This window comes from Vespula pensylvanica, chromosome 10, assembly GCF_014466175.1.
Source record: "Vespula pensylvanica isolate Volc-1 chromosome 10, ASM1446617v1, whole genome shotgun sequence".
Lineage (NCBI taxonomy): Eukaryota > Metazoa > Arthropoda > Insecta > Hymenoptera > Vespidae > Vespula > Vespula pensylvanica.
This window is the reverse complement of record NC_057694.1, coordinates 4,624,051-4,646,292: the sequence shown is the minus strand read 5'-3', so window position 1 is coordinate 4,646,292 and position 22,242 is coordinate 4,624,051. Positions and strand designations below refer to the sequence as shown.

The 22,242-nt window shown below is 43.4% G+C and overlaps 1 protein-coding gene across 2 annotated transcripts in view; it reads left to right on the top strand.

Moving 5' to 3' along the window:
• The window catches only part of LOC122632408 (ephrin-A5), a 649,201-nt gene that overhangs the window by 593,283 nt on the left and 33,676 nt on the right, over nucleotides 1–22,242 (top strand). The window contains exon 1 of one of the 2 annotated variants that reach the window (XM_043819148.1): nucleotides 16,638–17,832. The exons of the other annotated variant lie outside the window; for it this stretch is intronic. Within the exon in view, the coding sequence (XP_043675083.1) occupies nucleotides 17,714–17,832 (119 nt within the window). The 5' untranslated portion in view covers nucleotides 16,638–17,713. Of the gene's footprint in view, nucleotides 1–16,637; nucleotides 17,833–22,242 lie in introns of those variants that run through there. 2 annotated transcript variants of the gene reach the window in all.

Sequence of the window (22,242 nt, the reverse complement as noted above, 5' to 3'; positions counted from 1 at the left end):
TATTGGATGTTGCTCTACGAATAGAGCCCATTCTTTTTTATGCACCTGGAAAGAGCACAAACGAAACGGAACCGAAAAGGAAAACGTATTGGGTTCCGTACTAAATACCTACCAAGAGTTCCTATGAAATAACAGAGAATCCTTCGAAACGGTGTGCCGTTAATCTTGATATTTAAACGGAAGAAGACGACCAACGAACGAATCGCAAAGGAAAAATAGCAGGGGCCGAAATGAATTCGTCCGAACGTGGCCCGAGGCCCGTAGCCACCGAATAGCCGACCATTTTCAGTCGTCAAAATATACGTCTGTGTATCTCGAGCTTTCGATGCTTGTCTCTAGACCAAACGCCACCCTCGATGCGTTCTTCGCCATCGTCCCTCGTCTCTCTCTCTCTCTCTCTCTCTCTCTCTTTCTCTCTCTTCCGAACTCAAACTGTAGAAATCGTTCTCCTTTAGTCTTTTTCTCTTCGAACGTTGCGTGCCTTCAGGCACGAACCGATTAGCCATTACGCGAGATTAGAGCGCGCTCAAAGAGCCAGTTCGAGTCTCTACGGCCGAAACGAGAGAGCCACGCCAAATACGAATGTCTATTATGGTAGTAGCGAGTCATTCAGCCTGCCAAGATCCGACTCCGTTCCGTGAGAATTTTTCTCAGTTTGCAAGTCCCTCACCATTTCGTTCCCGGTCGTTCATCTCAACTCGCTTCTCTTCTCTCCTTTCCAAACTTCGAGATCGCTTCACGCAATCGTCTGCAGGCCACTTAAGCCATGAATTCGTTTGTCTTTGTTGAAAAAAAATAGTATAGTCGCTTCTTTAAAGCGAACCGGAACGGATAATTTCTTCCGTGGCATAACATTGTATAAACCTGACTAAGGTTCGAGCATGCAAAATGCGATATTAGGTCTTTCGTAATCGCTATTTAGTCGCGTATCTTAGCGAGCGGTCGACGGCTTGTCGCATATATACAACGCGAATACGACGGTGTGTCGAGGTCAGATTCGTCGAGGTGTGTTAGAGAGAGAGAGAGAGAAAAAGAGACAGAGAGAAAGAAATAGAGAAAAATAGAGAGAGAGAGAGAGAGAGAGAGAGAGAGAGAAGGAAAGAGATACCATCGTGATTAGTGTCAACGAGCCGGTGAAAGGAAATTTCTAATTGCATACGCGGCACACGAGGAGCTCCGAGAAAAAGAGATAGGTGCTCTCCGTTATGGCGTATTATAAGCGGTATTGCTGCACGAGTCGGACGATCACAATACGAGCGTTGTTATGTGGGAAGAAGTACCAGTGTGGGAGAGGGACAAAAGGCTTGATCGAGGTCACCGAAGGGAGATTTTACTCTACGAAACTTTTTATCACGCGATCGATTCCTTCGTACGGAGAACGCACGTTCCAATTATCATCCGGTTCGCATCGCGAAAAAGGAGAGAAGAGAGAAAGAGAGAGAAAGAAGAATCTCTCGAGGTCGAAACGATCTACATTATTAGAAACGGAGGTGTAATTATCAGTTAATCGCCTGTGTCGGAGGCAAGTCGGGAGCTTTTCCAGCCAACACCGATTCGCATCTATTTTGTATTTACAGACACACATACGCACATAGGCATATACGAAAAGACATACATATGGCAGAACTCGCACAGTCGGCGGAAACGAGCGTAAACCGCGTCTTGACGGACAGCTATATAATTATGTCATTTCGGTCGGTTGAATAAATACGGGCCTTTATCCGTACAACGACGACTACAACGAGAGGAATATAATCCAAAGCGAGCGCGCGAATATCATTACGCCGCTAGGAATTGAACTTCAAACGCGTAACTCCAGCGAATCTTTACGTTTCGAAGGAACAGGTCGCTTTAATCATAGGTTTCGGTATCTTTCGAAATCAATGTATCTCCGATCGCGCTCACTCGCGTGCGTTTAAACGCGTCCCGGACGCGTTATACGTTCAGAGGCGAGCGTCAAACCAACGACGATTGTTAGTTCTCGTGGCTTTTAACGATCCGTCGACGCGTCGTTATTTTTATGGCACCTTCCACCGGCTTACCTTGTACATACGACGCCTCGAATAAAGGGATACTCTCTTTCTTTGTAAAACTCTTTACCTATCCTTCGATATCTCCTCGTTCTTTCTCAACGCAATTTTCATCGAATCGACAACAGACGTCTCTTGTTATACCTCGCATACGTTAAGAAATTCGTTGAAAACATCGAAGTAATCAAATACCCAAAGGAAAATCGTTCTCGAAAGTTTCCTATACCGTAATCATCGCTATTTTTCGTGAAAGAATATCATTATCCTTCGTCTTCGTCGATCCTATCGCGTATAGAAAATCGGTGCTCGTAGTAAGTGGGATACAAAACGGCGGACTCGATCGAATAAAGCGATTCCGCATGCCGTTCCAATATACATAGATACATAGGTATACTTATCCGTAGATTTGATTACGTTAGAATAATATCATGGGTCAACGTTACGATGACAGAAATATTCTATCCGGGAGTTTGGCTACTGTTCGAATACGCAGAGATAGAAAGAAACACGCGTTCTACGGTGCAATCGACAAATTAGACGACCGTCCAGATGTATCGCATCGATCGAGTTTGTATTCCACAAGAGCAATAATTATTAATAACTGTCTATCCGTACGCCGATCGAGACAACACTGCCATTGCTTTTGTTCGCGTACGGTGAAACTGGTAAGCTTTAAATTAACATACGCGACTGTATCGACCGTAATGTTGCGTCTTTGGCGAACGGCACGAGATATAACGTCTCGTTATCTCTGAGGAATATTACGGGCTCGCTTTCTCGTAATATAAATGTCAACATCGAAGCCAGGGTTTAACGCGATTACACGGTAAAGGGAAAGGAACAAGGGACGAATTTTCGCATACGGAAATCTCGAAACCCAATAATTAACGTTTTCCATCTGGCTTCATTAATCCAAGAATATTACGGCTCGTCGTTCCCTTGGATCAGCTGATCGGAAATTACGTAAACTTACTCTTTCTCTCCCTGACTTTCAGTTCAATCGTAGAAAACGAGATATCTCGAGCACACGTGCGCCGTCGGCTCAATAACAGTTTGATCGATATACGTACTCTCAACTGAATAATAAAAGCTATTCGATATATCTATTGGCATGAATCTCGATGTAGGTACATACGTCTAGTCGATCCTAGGAAGGAATTATTAAGAGACATCAAAATGCCATCTCGTACGGATTGAATTTAATCGCGAACGGTGTCGATAATAGTTGTACGATGTTAACGTCGATATCGACAATAACGCCGATAATATAAGGGACTCTTCGTGAGACTACTCGCTGTGTTCTCCGCGCTAACGAGCGTCGCTCCTTTTGAAAAGGACTCGTCGTCGTCCTCGTCGTCGTCGTCGTCGTCGTCGTCGTCATCGTCGTCGTCGTCGTCGTCGTCGTCGTCGTCGTCGTCGTCGTCGTTCTCGTTCGAATACCGAGACCGTATTGACAAATCAGCCGAGCGTCCGGACGTATCTACCGATCGGCACGGCCTCTCCTCCTTGTCCAGAATAATTATTAATAACCGTGCAATGCACTGAGGACCGGTTTTCTCTCTTTCTTTCTCTCTTTCGTTTTATGCATCGTGTCGTTGGTAGGCGTTCCGAAGGCACGCTTACAAGCAGCACAACGACATTACCGATCAATTATCTCATACATTGTTGCGCCACCACCATCGTCATCATCGTCGTAGTCGCCGTCGTCGTCGTCGTCGTCGTCATTGTCGTCGTTGTCGAGGCGTACGACTGCGAAATCGCGATACTACGAACGAAACCAAGAGACATCGAAGAAAAGGGGGTCTCTCTCTTTCTCTTTCTCTCTCTTTCTCTCCCTCGACGAGATTCGCATTTGATTCACAGTCCCGTCGCGTTCTCCTTGGAAAGCAGCCTCGCCCGTGCCCGAAGGATTCGCCTTAACGGCTCCCACGTTTGCCTTATCTTATCCGTGCGAATAAACGAAATATATCGGCTGGAACTTTTTATCTCAGCGTCGTCGCTGTATCTATATTCTTTTTTTTGCTCTATCTCTCTCTCTCTCTCTCTCTCTCTCTCTCTCTCTCTCTCTGTCTGTCTGTCTGTTTCTTCCTCTTCCCTGTCCTCTTCTCGCTCGTAAATAAATTTACGATCGCTCGACTCGAATACCCTTATCCTCCACCGTAGTCCTTCTCTATTCCTTACTGCTATTACCGTCTAGCTTATATATTTAATCCGACGATTTTTTGAAAGCACCGTTCATCGATTATGACGATATCGACTAGATTAGAGATCGCTGCTCATTAAGGAAATTTGCATGATAGTAATTGGAGCGCGCGCACGCTTACGTACGAGTACTTGTTAAAAAAGAAAAGGGGAACGATGAGAAGCAAACTCGTCGTCCGTTCATCGATCGTTCTCGTTCGTTGTCGAGAAGAAAATGATTTCGAAAAACATTCCCAAGTCGTGCACAACAGATCGATCTCTTCCGCAATGCGACTTTTTCTATCTCTCTTTCTCTATTCCTCGCCTTCTCTCTCTTTCGCTTACGATCATGAAAGTGTAATCATTCGTCTCGAACAACGTACTTACGTGCACAGTCTCGACTGATTATTCGCTCATAGAAAATTCATCGGGGAGACTAATTGCGACTAATGGCGCAGGAGAATCGGGCGAGGAGGTCAACAAGGGCGGTTGTTTGCGAAAGAAGCTCATGAGGAAGCTGCGAAAGATCAACTAAGAGAAAGGAAGAGATAGTATAGTAAAATGTAGAAAAGAATCGAAGTAAAGAAGAGACAGACGCGTCGAAGCGTTATCGCTCTTTGTCCCATGTCGTGACTACAATGATCAAGCTCGAAGCAATATAGTAAAGCCGTAATACGCCTGCCTCTGCCAATCGAAGAGATTCGAGCGGTTTCTGTTAACTTTCTCCGGTCGTGCTGCTTAAACGTGAAACTCGGTTAAACTCTGCTCGCTATGTCTCGTATAAATCCATTTCTATCCTTTCTCTCTCTCTCTCTCTCTCTCTCTCCCTTTCTCTCTTCCTGTCTCTGTCTTTCTCTCCGTCCTTTCTTTCCTATCCATCGCATTCACGCTTAATCTCTAAACAACAGTCGCAATCGTCGCTTATACAAACAACACTCGTGTCTATTCGTAATCGAAAATGCACCCAATTCGTACGAAACGAAGCTAATTCTCGTCATATGAATCGAGAGAAGCTCACGATCGTACGCTTTCGCGCAATTTCGTACTATGGCCGATCGGCTATAGTTATTACGTTACGTATATTAAAGTTCCCCTGCGATGACCTGCATATTCGTATAAACTTATCCATATACGAGTATAAGGTTCGATATAAACGGATCAACAAAACCTAAATACACAACGATTCAATGGTAAGGGGTTAGAAGCGCGAAACGAACGATACTGTTAACCCATCATTATCATCAACGATCTCTCTTTTTCCCTTCTCCTGTATCACTCTTCTTCTTTCTCCTAACCGTGCGATTTTCTCCGACCGGTAAGACGATAATTTAAAGGCTTTTTCATCTCGTCATCGCCGACAATCGTCTCATTATGATCCCTTTTTTCTCCTCAACGAACAACGATAAAGTCGTATACTTTCGTTTTCTTTTCGGATAAATAACGTGCGGGAATTAGTTTCTTTTCCTTCTTTCGATCACGTGCGATTTATCGCGAATAAATTTTCGTGTAATTGTATCCTCCGGCGATGCGATTCGATCGTCTACCAACATCGGCGGCTTCCTGAAAAGAAAAAGAAAAGGAAAAAAGAAAAAAAAAAGAAAGAAAAAAGAATCTGGTAGGATCATTCTTAGATTCAAATACTTTCTAATTCTTGCAAACAAGTGTTAAATTAGAAAGACCCCAGGTGGTGTTGTAAATGCGATGTAATTGACGTGTAGTAAATCCCATGTCAGTTAGCAGAGATTCGCACTATAACGAGGTATCACAAGATTGTCCGACGGTAACGCATACTATTTTTTGTGATACATTATAGCATCGTTAAGATAAAATTGCTCGCGTTCGAACTACTATGAATAATCATAGTAGTCAACTTAAGCGTCAACATGACTCGTTAGTATATTCGTTAAACATTAGTCGATGATCTTATCGCGAAAGGAATAATTAGTGAGTCGACGTTCGCTAACCCTCTCGATCTCTTTCTCTTTTTCTTCGTGTAGAAGAATCGCAACAATAGTTATTGGAAGTCACTTCGTAATGGCAAGCGACTACGAAATGATATCATTGCGACGTTAAGGAATGAGTCATATTTCCTATTGGACATTAAGAGCTACAATAAATGTCTCTTCGTGTTGATTCTCTTTCTCTGTCTTTCTCCCTTTCTTGCTCTTTCTCCCACTCGTTACGTCGAGCAACGACTCCTTTTCTTTTTTCTCCTTAAAGACTTTAACTGGACGCCATGCTGGTCCAAGAAGCTTGACCCGATTACGCAATCTTCTCGTTAGAGGCGAATATACATGCACGTACATAAACGCAACGATGCGAGAGAAAGAAAGAGAGAGAGAGCAAGAGAGAGAGAGCAAGAGAGAGAGAGAATCTGGTCGGGATAGTACGTATACAACTTGGCGTCCGTACGCGCTTTCGCGAAAACAAGAGCGAAGAAGAAAGCACTGTGCTTGACTTCTTGACCCGTTGTCCAACTCGTCGTCTTCTCTTTTAGAAAGTAGCGTTAATCTCTTATACGTCTATTCGACCGAGCTCCCTGTAATTTCTTACGTTTCACGAATACTTAAAATAACTCAAAATAGATTCTCGATTACGTGTTCGTTACCATTTTCAAACAATTAACAAGCTATTACGGGAACGAAAAGTGATTTAAATGTGGAAAGGACATTCGAAGGTCTTGCTATGTGTACTATAAGTGACAATGTCGAGTAAGGACGAAAGATAATATGTGGGGCAGGCTTAATGAGAGAGGGAAGATTCCGAGAAAGGAAGTTTTTTGCTGACGGTGCGTGAATCGCACGGTGAGCTTGCGTGTCGTGCGCGAGATGAACTAGAGGAATCCGGAGGTAAAAAAGATTGGACGAGTTTACGGAGGCCCTTCTCGAGCTCACCTCCTCGTTGTCTCGAGTACCCTTTCTTCTTCTCTCCTTTCGTCCGCTTTTTCTCGCGCCCTCATACTCTCCATGCGAGCTCGTTACTTTACATCAATCTGCGTATTAAATGTTTTTACGTTCAATATATGTATGTATATTCTATATACACGCTTATATTTACCTACGAATTTGTCCTTCGGGTCACGATCTCCATTCTTGGAAAATCGTCGATACCGATCTCGAACCTGTTACGTCGTTATCTGCTTCGAAAATGAATAATTATGGTAATTAAATGTCAGGATAAATGCTTTCTCGAAGGCTCGATTTGTAAATTTCAAAAGGAAGAATATAAGATCGTAAAACATTGGCTCTCTTTTCTCTCTCTCCCTCTCTCCTTCCTCTCTACCTCCCTGCCTCCTTCTCTCTTTCTCTAGGAACAGTGTCGAAAGGTTCAAAAGCACGAACGCGATCGGCACGTACAAGGAGGACGTGTATCGCGCGTACGCGAGGAGAATCGCAAGTCTTTCATGCTCGAAAAACAAATCGTGGCCATCGCGTTCTCTCGACATATTCCGTGTTTTAAGGTGGTGGAAGAAGGAGAGGAAGAAAAGAACGAAAAGGAGAAGGACTATGCGCGCGCCGTCCTTCGAAGGGTCGCCGGTACTCGAATGGAATGCACGTGTCCATGACCGCTGCGAAGTAACACCTTCTTTTTATCCTCGCTCACGATTGTGTCGTACGTGATGTGAAACTTCTCTTCTGCATCTCTCCGAACATCGAGTCTCGGACGCGTCGAAACGTTTAGAGGATCATACTTAAACCGCCTTCTTCTCTCTCTCTCTCTCTCTCTCTCTCTCTCTCTCTCTCTCTCTCTCTCTCTCTCTCTCTCAAATACCGAACTCGTCGTCTCATTCGCAAAACGATACGCATTATTTTATCGTAAAACTCGACTCGAAAAATCATCTGCGAAAGCAACCGGTTCTCGTACCTTTTCCCTCATCGTTTACCCTTTCCCTCGTTCTTGCGACTTATCAAAAAGTATAAAAAAAAAAGAGAAAGAGAGGGCAAGTTAATTTAAGACGCCCTCATCAAGAGTTTGCAAGTTGTTCGGAATAACATTTCTCGCGACTGCGTCATGTATGCGCATCCTCGTGCACTATATAATACATCTGTTTAACATACCAGCGGAAATCCGTGGATCGGCCATACGTACGTAATCTTGATATCCAATAATTGATTATCGTTGCCTCGAGCGTACAGAAAAAATCTCAAAAAAATTCTTTCAAAAATTTCATTTGTTTTGATGAAAAATAAGAAGCTCGTTTTAATCGGCATCTTTCCATATACTTCGTTAAGTCCTTTCCTCGAATTGCTTTTGTAATCGTGAAACCACACTGGGTAAAAGCGCGACGCGACTTCGCGTGCAATACGTTTCCCGTTCACCGAAATAGCCTAAGCTGGTCGTACGTCGAAATTTCGAAAATATTATCATCCGATGTCTCTCCCTTTCTAATCCGTATCTAATCCAGCAAGGATTTAGTGCACTCGCAAGCGAATCAACGAAAGCCGAAGAAGAGGATGGAAAATACTCTTTTCGGGAGGCCAAAAAACAGCGTAATCCTTATTTATTTTCCACCCACGCTCTCGTTCTCTCTTTCTCTTTACCAACCCTCTGGCTCCTTTCGCGAGCGGCCGGTATTAACGCATTCGAGGCTAATTCATATCGTACAGTCGGCTTGATTCAACGAAAGAATCTGGGCCAGCGGCTAAGCCCGACCAATAAATCGAGACATTATCGGTATCGGAGCGGAGAAAGTGTTCGATATTCGCACGCGTACATGCTAATCTCGTTCGCGACTATTCGTACTCGTTTCCTACGGTTATGTATGTATAGACATTGTATATTTATATAGATATTACATACATATACGGTACCGTATAAACGCGTAACCGCACGGAAGACAAAGGCACGGAATCTTGGAGCATTAAGCCGGACTAACATAAGCTAATTAAGGCTAAGTCGTTCGAGCGCTCACGCGCACGCTCCTTCGCTCGCCTACAAACAAGACAGAGTCAGAGAAGGAGAGGATAGACCGAGAGAATGCCATACTGTAGTGGTATTAACCGAGATTCGAGATACACACATACACGTATACGTTCACTATACACTAGCTTATAAACGCCAACACATAAACTTGCTTCTTGCTCTTTACGGAATCCCGAACGCGGAAGGCTCGTGCGAACTCTCGATCGCTATCTTTGAAACCGTGCCTCCATATAGGTCGATCGAGGATGAAAGTTCGACGACGATTCTTCGCTCGACGAAGTAGCAAGCGGTTTCGACTTAATCGTCGAACGTCCTTCGAAGTCTTACCATTTAGTTCGGAGACGATACTTTGTTTTAGCTGAAAATCGGAAAATCCTGGATTAGTCTTGCCGAAATACTACCCGAAACGTCTCTAACGCGGTTCCAAAGTTTGTTGCAATGCTTAATATTTTTACTGAGGAATATTTGGAGCAGCTGAGATTAACCTGTTAATCAGAGAATATTTTTCTAAGAAATTTATTTTGATTAAAAATAAAATGGTTAAAATGAAGACAGGAAACTTTGGATGAATTAATGATTTGTGAAATGAAGAACCGAGATACGTAATGTTTTTTTAATCAAAGTGAAAAACAAATGATTTATTTATTCTTTTATCAGGAGAAAAGCGTAATTTTTATCACGAATTAATTCTTCCACACCGTTTAACAAGTTGCTATAATTTATTTGCCATCAGTTATAATTATAAAATTATGTATACTCATTTATAAATATACGAGTGAAATATTAAAAAAGAAACTGGGAAATGTTATGTTTTTCTTTTTTCTGTTGAAAAGAAAAATGAATAAATTTTTACTTCTTCCTGTTACGCGAATAATTAAATCTCGTTTATGAATAACCATGATTTTTTCCGGTTAAAACATGAAAACATCTGCCATTTTAAAAATAACATACCTACTATTTACAAATCGATGTATTATAAAACGAGTTTCTACAGATTAAGAATTAAAAATCTCCGGTGCTCGATTCCGATCGAATAGATCAAACAAAAAATTTCACAAAAATATCGGATTCACGTGTCGACGTATAATCGTGATAACTCCTTCTTTTTAATCAACTCGTATTAAGCGTTGGTTTTTCTCGTGATAATTAAAAAAGAATCATATCCGTAGGGTAGACACATATTCGCAAAGCGAATGGTAAGTCCGTAGCAATAGTAATCTCGTCGAAGAGAATTCGTTCTCGTGCAATGGACATGGCGCAATTTAATCGAGCGTATGACGAACGTTTGCTCGTCGGACGATTATCGTATTTTAGATGTTTAAATACACGGTTCTAAGTGGATGTGTATTGTACCAGCTGCGTTTATCGAAGCGTGCGCCGTTAATTCAGGAGTCGTTGCGTCTGTTCGTATATACCAATGGAATGCAGAATCGGCAACGAATACATTTATGGCATCTATTTACGAGATGTACGACCATTGCTGACGACTCTCTAGCGCCTCAAATTCGTTTTAAGACTTGAGCTCATCCACATAAACGAGAACAACGCGAGATGTCTGCACAGTTGGGATGCTCGACTCGATTCGTGGCAGGTGAAATCGCAGGTATGCAAGTATACACGCGGGGATGAGGACTCGAGCTTGCGGCTCTCTCTCTCTCTCTTTCTCTCTATCTTTCTCTCTTTCTTTCACTCTCTTACTCTCTCACGACTATCTCGCGCACCTGTCGAGGAGGCAGACGCTCGAGGTAAATGCTCGTCGGAACGTACGCGTCATGCCCACGCAAAAAGGTAATTTCTGCGTTACCTCGTGAATTCGACGTATGTAAGTACGTACGTGTCTACATACCTACGTAGGTACATGCTCCTCGGTAGCACTTGAATTAGTTAACCGCGTAACATTTAGGTGCTGATCGAAAAGCTATTTTCTTTCAAATGGAAATCCTACATAAATGATATTCTATCTATCTAAACTACGATTGAACGTTTCTTTTCCCAATATAGCAAAGTAAAAACGAATCGCGGAAACACACTTCGTAGTGAAAGAATAAGGTCGAGCGCCGTTCCGAATCATTGGCCGCGATTTCCCGTTCCTTTCTAGACCGCAGAAGACGAGCACTAACAGAGATCGATGGAGATCGAAAAACGAACGTTTCGCTGTTCTCCCTCTTTTTCGATAGTACCTATATGCAAGACTACCGGAGAAACCGGAGGAAATGTACCACCATAATTCTTCTTTTTTTAACTCTCTTTCTTTCAGATTTAAAAAAGCTAGGGAAAAAAAGTAAAAATCAATAAAGGAACGTTCTGCTTGCACAAGCACGCCCGTATGCGCGTATAAAAGTGTTCCGACACCTCTTATAATTAATGTTGGCCTTGAAGAATTATTAGAAGAGCGAGATGAGCGAGCAACCTGCGGATGGGGGCGTATCGCGTTGTTCGGGGATGAGAAAATTCCACATGAGATATCGGAGAATGATTTCATGCTTACATTCCTTTGACCGTGCGAGAGACCACAATAAGAGAGAAAGAGAGAGAGAGAGAGATGCACGAGGAACGCATGGAATAATAGAATACCACTTGCCATTGTGTTCTTTTCTGTGTCCACGTCTCTCTATTTCTTTCTCTTTTCTTCTTCTTCTTCTTCTTCTTCTTCTAACTGCGTGCCACGCACGCGCGTGCGAGAAGGAGAAGCTAGCTTCTTCATAATAATACAGGCTATTCCTAACGTAAGCTCATTATGTTTTCAACGTATCCATTTTAATCCCCCGATTACGTGGGCCACACACGTATTTTCTACCATTATTCCACAGATTCCTGAGGAGAGTCTCTTTTTCTCCGAGCCACGATAACGAGAAAATTCGCAAAAGGATTATCCAACGTGCAAGGATTTCCACGTCTAAAAGGGAACCGTAGTTGAGTATACGAAAGAGTACAGGGAAGAGGTGAAGGGTTAGTAACGGTGACCTATCGCCTTCGATGACGTACAAGCGCAATTCTCCCCAATAACCCTCTTCCTTCAGGTTCGTTCGTCGTGAGAAGCCGAAGAAATTTTTCACGCGTTCGGCTCTCTTCGATTTCACGCAGGTGTCTCCAGGCTCGTTCGATTATTAGGGGAAGGGTTCGAAGGAGAGCCGCGAGAAGAGCGGGGTTGGCATCTTTGAATGGAAGTATAATAATGGCCGCTCTTTTAAGATTCCGCTCGTCGGCGGCGTCCTCGTCGTCGTCGTCGTCCTCGTAGCCGAAACAATAAGGGACGAAGGGAAGGACCATTGTCTTGGCGCCTAAAGATCGTTCGTGTGTCGAATTGTTGGATGCAAGCAATGGCGCGATACAGCGATGATTTTTTGTCCCAACTTGTTTGTTTCGATGAAATGTACGTCTTTGGAATAATCTCGTAATTCAATACGTGAACTCAATTAAAAATTGTTTAGAGAGAAAAATTGATAACTTTACGTAGGCGATTCATTCCCAGAGAACTTTTCGTTTCTAATAATCGCGCGAGAGCCACGCCATTGCCAGGACCATCTCAAAGGTCGGATGCCAATGAGGGTGGAGCGCGGTTTAACAAATTAAATACGTACCTGTGGCAAGAATCGCTGCCTAATGTGCGGAGGGGTGAAAAAAATAGCAAAGACGAAAGCACGCGCCTTGAAAGGTGAGCGCCAAAGAAAGATACAGAGAGAGGCAGGAAGAGAGAAAGAGAGAGAAGGAAAGGCGTAAAATCGATTCCTATTCTAGGTTCCCCATTGTTCTCCATCGGACACTTTGACGGGCATAAACGTTGGCTAATGGCTAATGGATCCTCTCTCGATCTCTCGAGAATCGAGTCACCGTGCGCGCGCGCGCACGCACGCACGCACTCCATGAATCGCTACGAGTCCTTCGTCCTCGCTTTTCTCGCTTAAATGAAGAGTACGCAGGTGCGAACCTTTCGGTTAATGCACGATCGATCGATCGATTTCTCTCTCTCTCTCTCTCTCTCTTTCTTTCTTTCTCTCTTTCTGGTTGCTCGCACGCAACTCGTCGACTTCTTTCGTTCGTAGTAATCGGCCGGCAAGAGGAGAAACGTCGATGAGCGATATCGTCCGCGGCTTTGACGAAGGTGAGATATCCACTGACGCGCGCGTTTACGTGCGAACGATGGCTCGAATCAGGATCGACGTGGATCGATGTAACGTGTCCAATCATAGTTCAAGGCAGAGGTCAAGAGAAACCTCCTCGACGGTGGATCCGCGCTGGTAATGAAGCGAAATGGATTGGAGGATGGAAAGGAACGCGACTGCCACGTAATCACGTATGTAGGTATCTCTATCTATGTATGTACCTATATATAACATACACGTAGATAGATACAAACGTATACCTATATCTACGTGTTAGTCTTGTACGCATATACTTGTACGATACTTGTACGAATTTGGCGAATGCCGATAAATAACGATGATAGATGACCGTTAAGAATTTTACAATGTGTGACCAAAGGTCGTGCTTCTTCGTAAATTAAGCGTAACCCCTTCGAAAGCCCTCTGAATGATAAAAATATGATAATTTTTTCGAGACGAAAAGGAGACTCGTTTATGCTCGACGATGTCATGCGACTTTCGAGTAAAGCCATGACAGTCCTTTCAAAAATGAAATTCTTCCCTTTCATAGAAGTCGATGTGTCACACGAGTGTCTAAAAAAGCTTTTATCCGGAAAGGTAGAACAAATCGAGATAATTCGGAATAAGAGAAGTTACGTGTATTTTCCCAAGCGTTGTTAGCGGTTAGCTCTAAAATCCTCGCAGACATAAGTACATACTGTTAAACGTATAATAGAACCATTTATTATATCTTGCGTATCTTGAAAACGGTTCCAAGTTCTTTTTAAAACGCTACACGGTTATTAAGTCATTGCGAGTTTCTTCGAACGATGAATTGCTTCTCTAAAGCGTTCTGACCCAAACAAACGCAAACTTAAGCGTAGTGTATACAAAGAAAGAGAGAGAGAGAAAGAGAGAGAGAGAGAAGGAGAAAGACTAACTGCGCAGCTTTTCGCGAGAAGCTCGGAATGCCATTTTTGAAGTCGTCTCACCTGCTCGGAACGCCGGTAGTCGAGAGAATCCTCTTGAGAGTCTCCGGTGGTGAAAGCTGCTTCTCTCAGCCATTGGTCGTGCGTGTACATAGGATTTTGGCCTTTCTTCATTCGTCCCTCGTCCCTTCCGTCGGGCAGAAACGTTTCCTTTTTTCCGAGTCTCGCTGGAGAAGTGCGTAAGAACCGCAAGAATCAATATTTGCCGAGCACTTTCCTTTCGTGAAGCATTACTCGAGATACTTAAATGCGTTTCTAGTCAGAGCACCGCTTTACCTACTACCTTACATTCGTTTAATACTATCCATTGTGTATCGGGTGTTGTTGGCCGTTTTGCTTGCCGAAAGAAAGAACGTAGAAAGAGCTCTAACTTTTCGAAGATGTGTAACAAACGGATTGTGAGTCAACGATCAAGAAGACCTCACTGCGAGTTTGTTTGAGAACGATTTAAAGATCACCAAAGAGCCAAGCGGCATCCTAATCCCCTTAAACACGTTTTATTCACGTCTTACAAATCTATTAAGTTTTCCCCCAAATCGTTGTACGAAGTACGCATTCGAAGGAGGCGTTCTCGAGATCTTGAAAGGATCGCAGATCGACGGGCGGCCGGTGTAGGAGATACCGAGAGATCGAGATAGGAACGATGGAATACCATCGTCTAATGGCCCGTGACGAGTGAAAAATCAAGGCCCGCGGACGGACAAATAATCGATTCGCCGTGTCCGTGTTCTTTCTACCTCCCTCGTAATCCTATCCTATTGTTCTATTCTTCTCTCGTTCTTTAATAAAAAACAAAAAAGAGAGAGAGAGAGAGAGAGAGAGAGAGACAAGTGATCGCTTAGAGACGAGGAAGCAAAAGAAAATCAGAGCGAATTTGCGTGCTCGACGATCCGAAGCGTACGCCTTCGTTTTCGCTCTATTTCGCACTCGAAAGCTAGCCTTTCGAGTTTCTTTGGAAACGCACGCTAACGTCCGATATACGAGTTTCCAGTCTATTTTCTGGTCCATCTTCGTTCGAAAACGAAACGCGAGGAAAGGAAATGAACGTTGCGGCGCCGTAGACCGATAGAATTCGAAGCGTTGCATTAGTCGGACTAATGACCGACATGACTGTCCGTGGGTAGATACCGGTTCTCGAGATCCAAGAGAGCGAAGGAGTATGCCCCCGAGATCGTTGTGCAGGAGAGAGCAACACGGAGGATGATGATCGTCTCTCTCCTCCTTCTCTCTATAACTCTTTCTCTCTCTTTCTCTCTCTTTCTTTTCCTCTTATATACGAGGGCGCCACATACCCGAGTGCATCCTCAGAAATATATATACATGTATACATCTTTATATTCAGTTATATTTCTGTTTCCTTCTTTCCTTTTCGATCCATCTCTCTTCCTCTCGGCTCGGCGCATCACTCGCGAGAAATATATGTAGACACTCTCAGCAGACGCACGCTCTAGTTAAGAAGGGGAAAAGATTTCCCAGTGTATATAGTTTCTTCTCTCTGGAAAACGGATAGACGACTACGACGAAGGGGAGAAAAAGCGAAACGAAATTGAAGCAGGAAACGAGTCTTAACGCCGATCGTAAGTCAAGAAAGCACTCTCGCTCTCTTAAAAGCCCGAACCGACGTGAAAGATCGCTGGTGTAAGACTGTCCTTTAATAATTCGTTAATAGAGTCTCTGTAAAAGTATCGTGATTAGTAGATGTTTATATTTCGTGAAGGACGCGTCAATGGATATACATATATGACTAATATCCATTTATCGAACAGCCATAGTAAACAATATTATATAAACTCTCCTTGAGTTCTTGGAAAGTTGCAGAAAAACTACCACTACGAAGGTTGAATGGAAAATATTACAAAGTTGTTGTTTACGAGTCTTTAGGAAAACAAAAACTGTGTCATTGAGAACAAGGTTATCGAAGAAAAGATTTCATGGAGAAATAGAAGAAAAAGAGGGATAGAGAGAGAGAGAGAGAGAGAGAGAGAGAGAGAGAGAGAGAGAGAGAGAGAGTTAGAAAAAGAGAGAGTTAGAAAGAGAGAAGCTAAGGCACGTCTCTCGATCGTAAGTGGAATGGCACGAAGAGAGAGAGAAGAGGCACTCGGAAACGCGCGTCTCGCGAGCAGAGAGCGTAATACCGCGTGCCTCTGAAAGAGCTCAAGGAGGAATAACGCGCGGTGGGCTCTCCTGCGTGTTCGCGCGTCTTCGGTTAAGTTCGGCGGCGTTCGACACCCTCGGCCGCTATTGCCGCCGTAACCGCCGAAGCCGCCGCCGCCGCACGAGTCTGCTGACGCGAGACGAACGGCCGCGACGGCTCGGCTCGGGCCGACAGACGCGTCCGCGACACCGAGTGGGGAAGTACCGTTTTCTCTCCGCGCGAAGAGAGTCTCGAACAGCGGCACTGTACGACGAGACGACGGCTATCTTTACTATTATACGACTGCTCTTTACTATTATATTATCATTCGATATCGTCGACTTTTCTCGACTTCACATCGTTTCTACGCCCTACCTGGAAATTACAGCGTTATTTGGAAACATTTCCGAGAAACAGTGCGAGCCCGATACAAAGTGTTCTTACGACCCAACAACACCGTAGTTTTTTTGAAATCTCCGAGATCAGTGTTTCTTTGTTCTTAGTGAAATCCAGGTGATTGCGAAGAAGCATCGAAATTAATTCTTCGTCTCCTTTGGGATAATACGTTTCGAAGATCGTTTCATCGTGAATATTGTTCTACAAGACTTACTCCTTTTATATCCCAGCGTTAGGATTTTTACGATCTTCGTGAAGTCTACTTTGATTCGTTCAGCTCGAAGAACGATCCTCAAAGAAGAGTCGGCTCGGAGAGCTTACTCTTTTCACTCGCGGTTGGTGTAAGGTGTACGGTGAGAGAGCGCGCGTAGGTCGAAGATCGACGGCCGACGGTCCGCCGTTGATATGCGGAACGTCTCGAACCTCCTAGCACCGTGATTTTCTCGAGGGAAGACTCCTGGAAAAAGCTGGACCAATGAGAGGTCTGGCAAGGCACACTCCAGGTGAGAGAAGCACGGGATGGATCCATGGGACAAAGCTTACTTCGCTGGACAACTTTGAGAAGAAGCGAACGGAGTCTGAAAACGATCGAGTCTGATCACCTGGTCCATGTCGCAATTTAACCATCGTAGTTCTCTTCGTAGATCTTTTTTCGTCGCGAGTTCATCGTAAAATATCATCATCGGAGTCTACGCTCCATCTACGATTTTTTCAAGAGAAATCGTTTTCGGTGCATCCAAAAGGGATTAGCGTGAGACGACTCGCCGAGAGAAAAGTTTAAGTGCTAAAGTGGATGTGGTGGCCGTGCGACAAATTGGTGGAAGGTGGTTGTGGACGACATCAACGACGACGACGCCGACGAAAGTGCAAGTGTTCTCGTTCTTTTTGCGGTTGTTATTGTTATCGTTTTTTCGTTGTTCTCATTGTTGAGTCCAAGTGGCCGTACTGACGGTGCTCGTCCTCGTCCACGTTTTTACGATGGTTTCCAAGTCATTTATGACCCTGGTGTTCCTCGTGTGCCTACAAACGGTTTTACTCTCTACCGTGAGCAACTGCGCGAAGGCGATCAGCTTGTACTGGAACACCACGAATTCGATGTAAGTGCGCGTCCAACAATTTTTTATAATGCCTATCCAACAAATAATCACCTATATCGAGTGTCCGAAAAGTGAATTTGTAAATTAAACATTTTTTAATCTCTTTTGAATCTAGAATTGTTTAGATAATGAATTTCTGTGTCTATATTTTTCAAAACGAGAATCATAGTGCTACGTTCAACCCTTCATCTCCCCTTCATTATATTCGAAAAGTCGTGAAAACGTAAAGTATATCGCCGTTGGCACGCGTGCCAAAGCGTTTAAAGTCGTCGTACCCGAGCATTTGCCGGCGAATCGATTTCTCACGATGAAACGACCGTCGTTGTTTTGAATAACGACCGTTTATCTCTCTTTTTCTTCCTCTCTCTCTCTCTCTCTCTCTCTCTCTCTCTCTCTCTCTCTCTTTCTTTCTTTTTCTTCTTACTCTTCTTCGTTCGGTCTGTATCAAATTTTATCGGACGGGCAAGGCATTACGACTGCCAAAATTACAGGAGACGGGGCCCGTAACGTTCGCACGCCCTACGACACGCCCTCGTCCAAATTGTCCTGGACAAGGCGATGTAAAAAGCGAGAAAAAGCGGATACTGACGTTTTTACGAGAATATTATCCTCTTTTCTCGTAACGTATTCCTCTTGATTTCTTGCCCCATCTACGAGATCGTCCTTGAAGTGACACGTCTTTGTATCATTTCACGTCATTCGAATTACGTAAGCGTTCAATAAGTTTAATCGGAATGATATTCCGAACAACATGTCTACTCGTTTCTCATATTAACGAACTCTTTCGTACGATGAAAAGAGATTTATATAACGCTCGTTTTCCCTTCGATTCAAATTCGAGAATTAACGTCGTGAATATCACGCGACATCTTTTGATAAAAGATGAAAAAGTCTCTTGGAAAAAGTCCATTGAAAAAAGAAAAAGTACGAGGAAGAAGTAAATACGAAAGGTTCAAATTTCTCTCGTGGCGTAGCTCGAATTCTAGCTAATAGGTAGGTAGTGTTTTTGACGTTAACGATCGACAAAAAATAGTGCCCGCTTTACTTATGTTTATGCAAAGACGAAATCGCTCGTGGTTGTTCGCGTGCGCAGCCACGAGAATCCATTTCGCGAACGAGTACGCGGCTGCCGTCTTCGTCGTGGAGCGTATAAGAAGAGGAGCGCAATAAAAAAAAAAGCGACGTCCCTTCTCCTCCGCCCTCGTACGCGTACCCGACGAATAAAAAGAGGAAAAGAAAAAGGAAGAAAAGAGAATCGTGAACTAAACGACCAAAAGGAGAAACGAGAGAGAAAGAAAGACAGAGACATATAGAAGAGAGGGTGAAAAAAAGTATGTCCGAAGAAACGAGGTTGTAAATCTCGTTCTCTTACGAGGAAATCGAAATTTCGTTTTAAAAAAGCTGTCAAGGGAAGAAAGAGCGAGATGGTAAAGAGCTGAAAGCGAGTGCCTCCTTGATTATCATAAATCTGTTTCCGTGATGATCATGGAAGAGACTCGACTCTTCGCGCATAGAGGCTGACGTTTACTACCTCGTCGTGTCTTCGAAGGAGACTCCCTTTGTAGGCACACTACGTAAAGTGCGTTTAATAAGATTGCTGAAATAACTCGTTGGATCGGATTCATCCCATATGGTTCTCTCTTTCTCTCTATCTCTTTCTCTCTTCTTCATAGACTGCTTACGAGGAAAGGATCTAATGACCAGCGCTGATAGTAAAATAATCACCTTCCCGTGCGGTAGAAGTAAACGTACGCGTCTTACAGATGAAATTTTTCGCGAGATTTTATCGAATTGTGACGAAAGTCGTGCGGAAAGTACTCTCGCGCTCGGAGACTTCAATGCCTGGGTTGCGTTTCGCTTCGGCGCTTTTATCGAACTCTCTTTGCACTACGTTTCTATAGATTACATTTACGTTCCTAACATTTTTCTCTCTTATAATTCGTCACCGTCTGTTGCCTCTCTTCGGTGTCAATTTCGAATGAAAAAGTTACTTTTCATAAAACGAAGATCGAAACGAATCGAATAGTACACATATGGATCGTTGCGTTATATCTACTTGTGTACGAGACACATCATAGAAACACCGTATTTTCGACGTACACGAAACATGATATAAACAAAGCAGCACGTCGTTAAACGAGGAGCAAGTTGCATTCGCATTGGAACGACGATTCTGAAAACGCTGACCCAACGCTTAACAAGCTGACCACCTTGCGTTCTTCGCTTTGTCTTGTATGGCTTTACGAATCGTACTTAAACATTTCTCTCTTCGAAATATAAATATCGTTCGAACGAGGGAGAGAGAGCGAGGGTTGTTCGCGTATGAAGTCAGAATGTATTTTTATAGTTGGATCTCGTCGTAACCAGGAGATTCGAAAAAGTTGACTTTTCGGTCGAGTAATATCACGCACTGCTTCTCGAATGTGAGGGAGGAAAGAAAAAAAAAACTTAATGAATGGCAAGTTGGCTAAGTACCAAAGCGACGTTTCGTTCTATTTCTCTCTCTCTCTCTCTCTCTCTCTCTCTCTCTCTCTCTCTTACTCTGTCTGAATAAACGGTAACTACGCTTACGGCTCATTCGTCATTTTACCGGAATTGCCCTGTCTGAAAGCGCGCTTGGTAGCAAGGGATCTAGATACGTCACTGCGGTAGTCTTTGTACAGCTAAGTCGCTTGAGGGATTTAGAAAATTCTTACAACGCGACTATCGCTATTCATTACATTGTAGAGGATCGACCTCCGCATACTATTAGCCTTGCATCACTTATCCAGCGCCAGTTTATGTAAGAGAAGCAGTACCATGATCTTTCGATCTTTCGAACTTCGATTTACATAGATAAATACCTTGTAGACGTTCTAAGGAGATTTTCCCTTTTTAAGAGAGCGTATCTAATACTTGGTACTATAGCACTTTGAAAGGACATCGATCCGGTATGGACGTAATCGATAATTCATCATTATTCTTACAGCTTGTAATCCGATTGCGACTAATACTACACGTACACCTACCTATCAGTCACTTTGTTGGTTTATTAAAATATTAGGTCATATCGTCTAGTAACTCTTACTGGGTAGCGATATTATACGGATAACATGCAAATTTGATTAGACGTTCGTCTCGAACGACTACTTACGGTCGACGTGCTTGCTAAATAAAATGTCGTTTAGTCGATCCAAGGCGACAGATCGAAGTCGTCGATATTGGAACGTGTTTTTCCAGAGAAGATCACGATATGTAAAGTCGGCGATGAGTGCACGCGAGGAAGCTCGTTTTTGAAAACCACAATAGCTTTCCTATTATCCACTCGGTAGCTCGACTTTCATGGCGCCTTGTAGTTCCAAGTATTAAAGCAACATCGATTTGCGAGGAGGCCACAAATCAGCGGTTTCCCTCGAGGAAACTAGTACCTTTCGCTCGGAAGATTGAGAATTCGCTACTTGATTCATGGAAATAACCCTCGTGTGTCGGTCATACCGAATCACGCGGAAACGAACGTTCGAATTACGAGGAGAAAACGATCGGTAAACGAGAAAAGGGACACGACGAGATTTTTTGTACGTCGTAAATACACAATATGCCTGTAGGACAAACGTTGCGCGTTCTTTAACAAAGCATAAATTAATTATTCGTCATTAAAGCCTAGCATTGCTTTAGCGCCACGTCATTGCTTATACATGGAAACAAGGATAGAGAAAGAGGGAGAGAAAGGAGAGATCGCGACGACATTTACGAGTACGCAGACAGCGCGTAAATATCTCCATGAACTCGAGAGACACCTTCTTCCTGTTACCACGTATTCCACGTTCCGTGCAATCAAGAGATCAAAGGAGTTGCTAGAATTGCTACAAAATATGTGGAATGCACGAGAACGATTCGAAAATGTGGTGGCACTTACCCCCTTTCCCGATGTATTTATATATTTTCTCTCGTTGCTCTTGGAGTTATAACGGTAATGGCTAAACCCGATAAACCGCCTATGCTGATTTATACCCCGTTATATCCGATGTCCCACGAAATGTCCCACGAATCGTCCTGACTTTTTTTATTGATATTTTAAGCGACCTCGAAAGGATACCTACCTACCTATTACAACGAAAAGATTCCTTTTGTTATCTGATTTACAGCATCGACCAACATTTACCAATAAACGTTTTACTGCCCATCGGAATATCCATTTTTACGGCTAAAAGCACGATGTAGTTAATAGATTTTTTTATACTCTCTATCGAACGACCAGGGAGTATGTACCAGATACGAACATATCGATTCGAGATTGCGCTTTTCCTATAAATCCTACACATATTACCTACTATCGACCGATCATTCAGCTATTGCTTCACGTTCATAAATTAGTTACTCGGCGTTATCGAGCAAGCAAGACGTATGTTTTGAAGCGATAAGACGACGGTA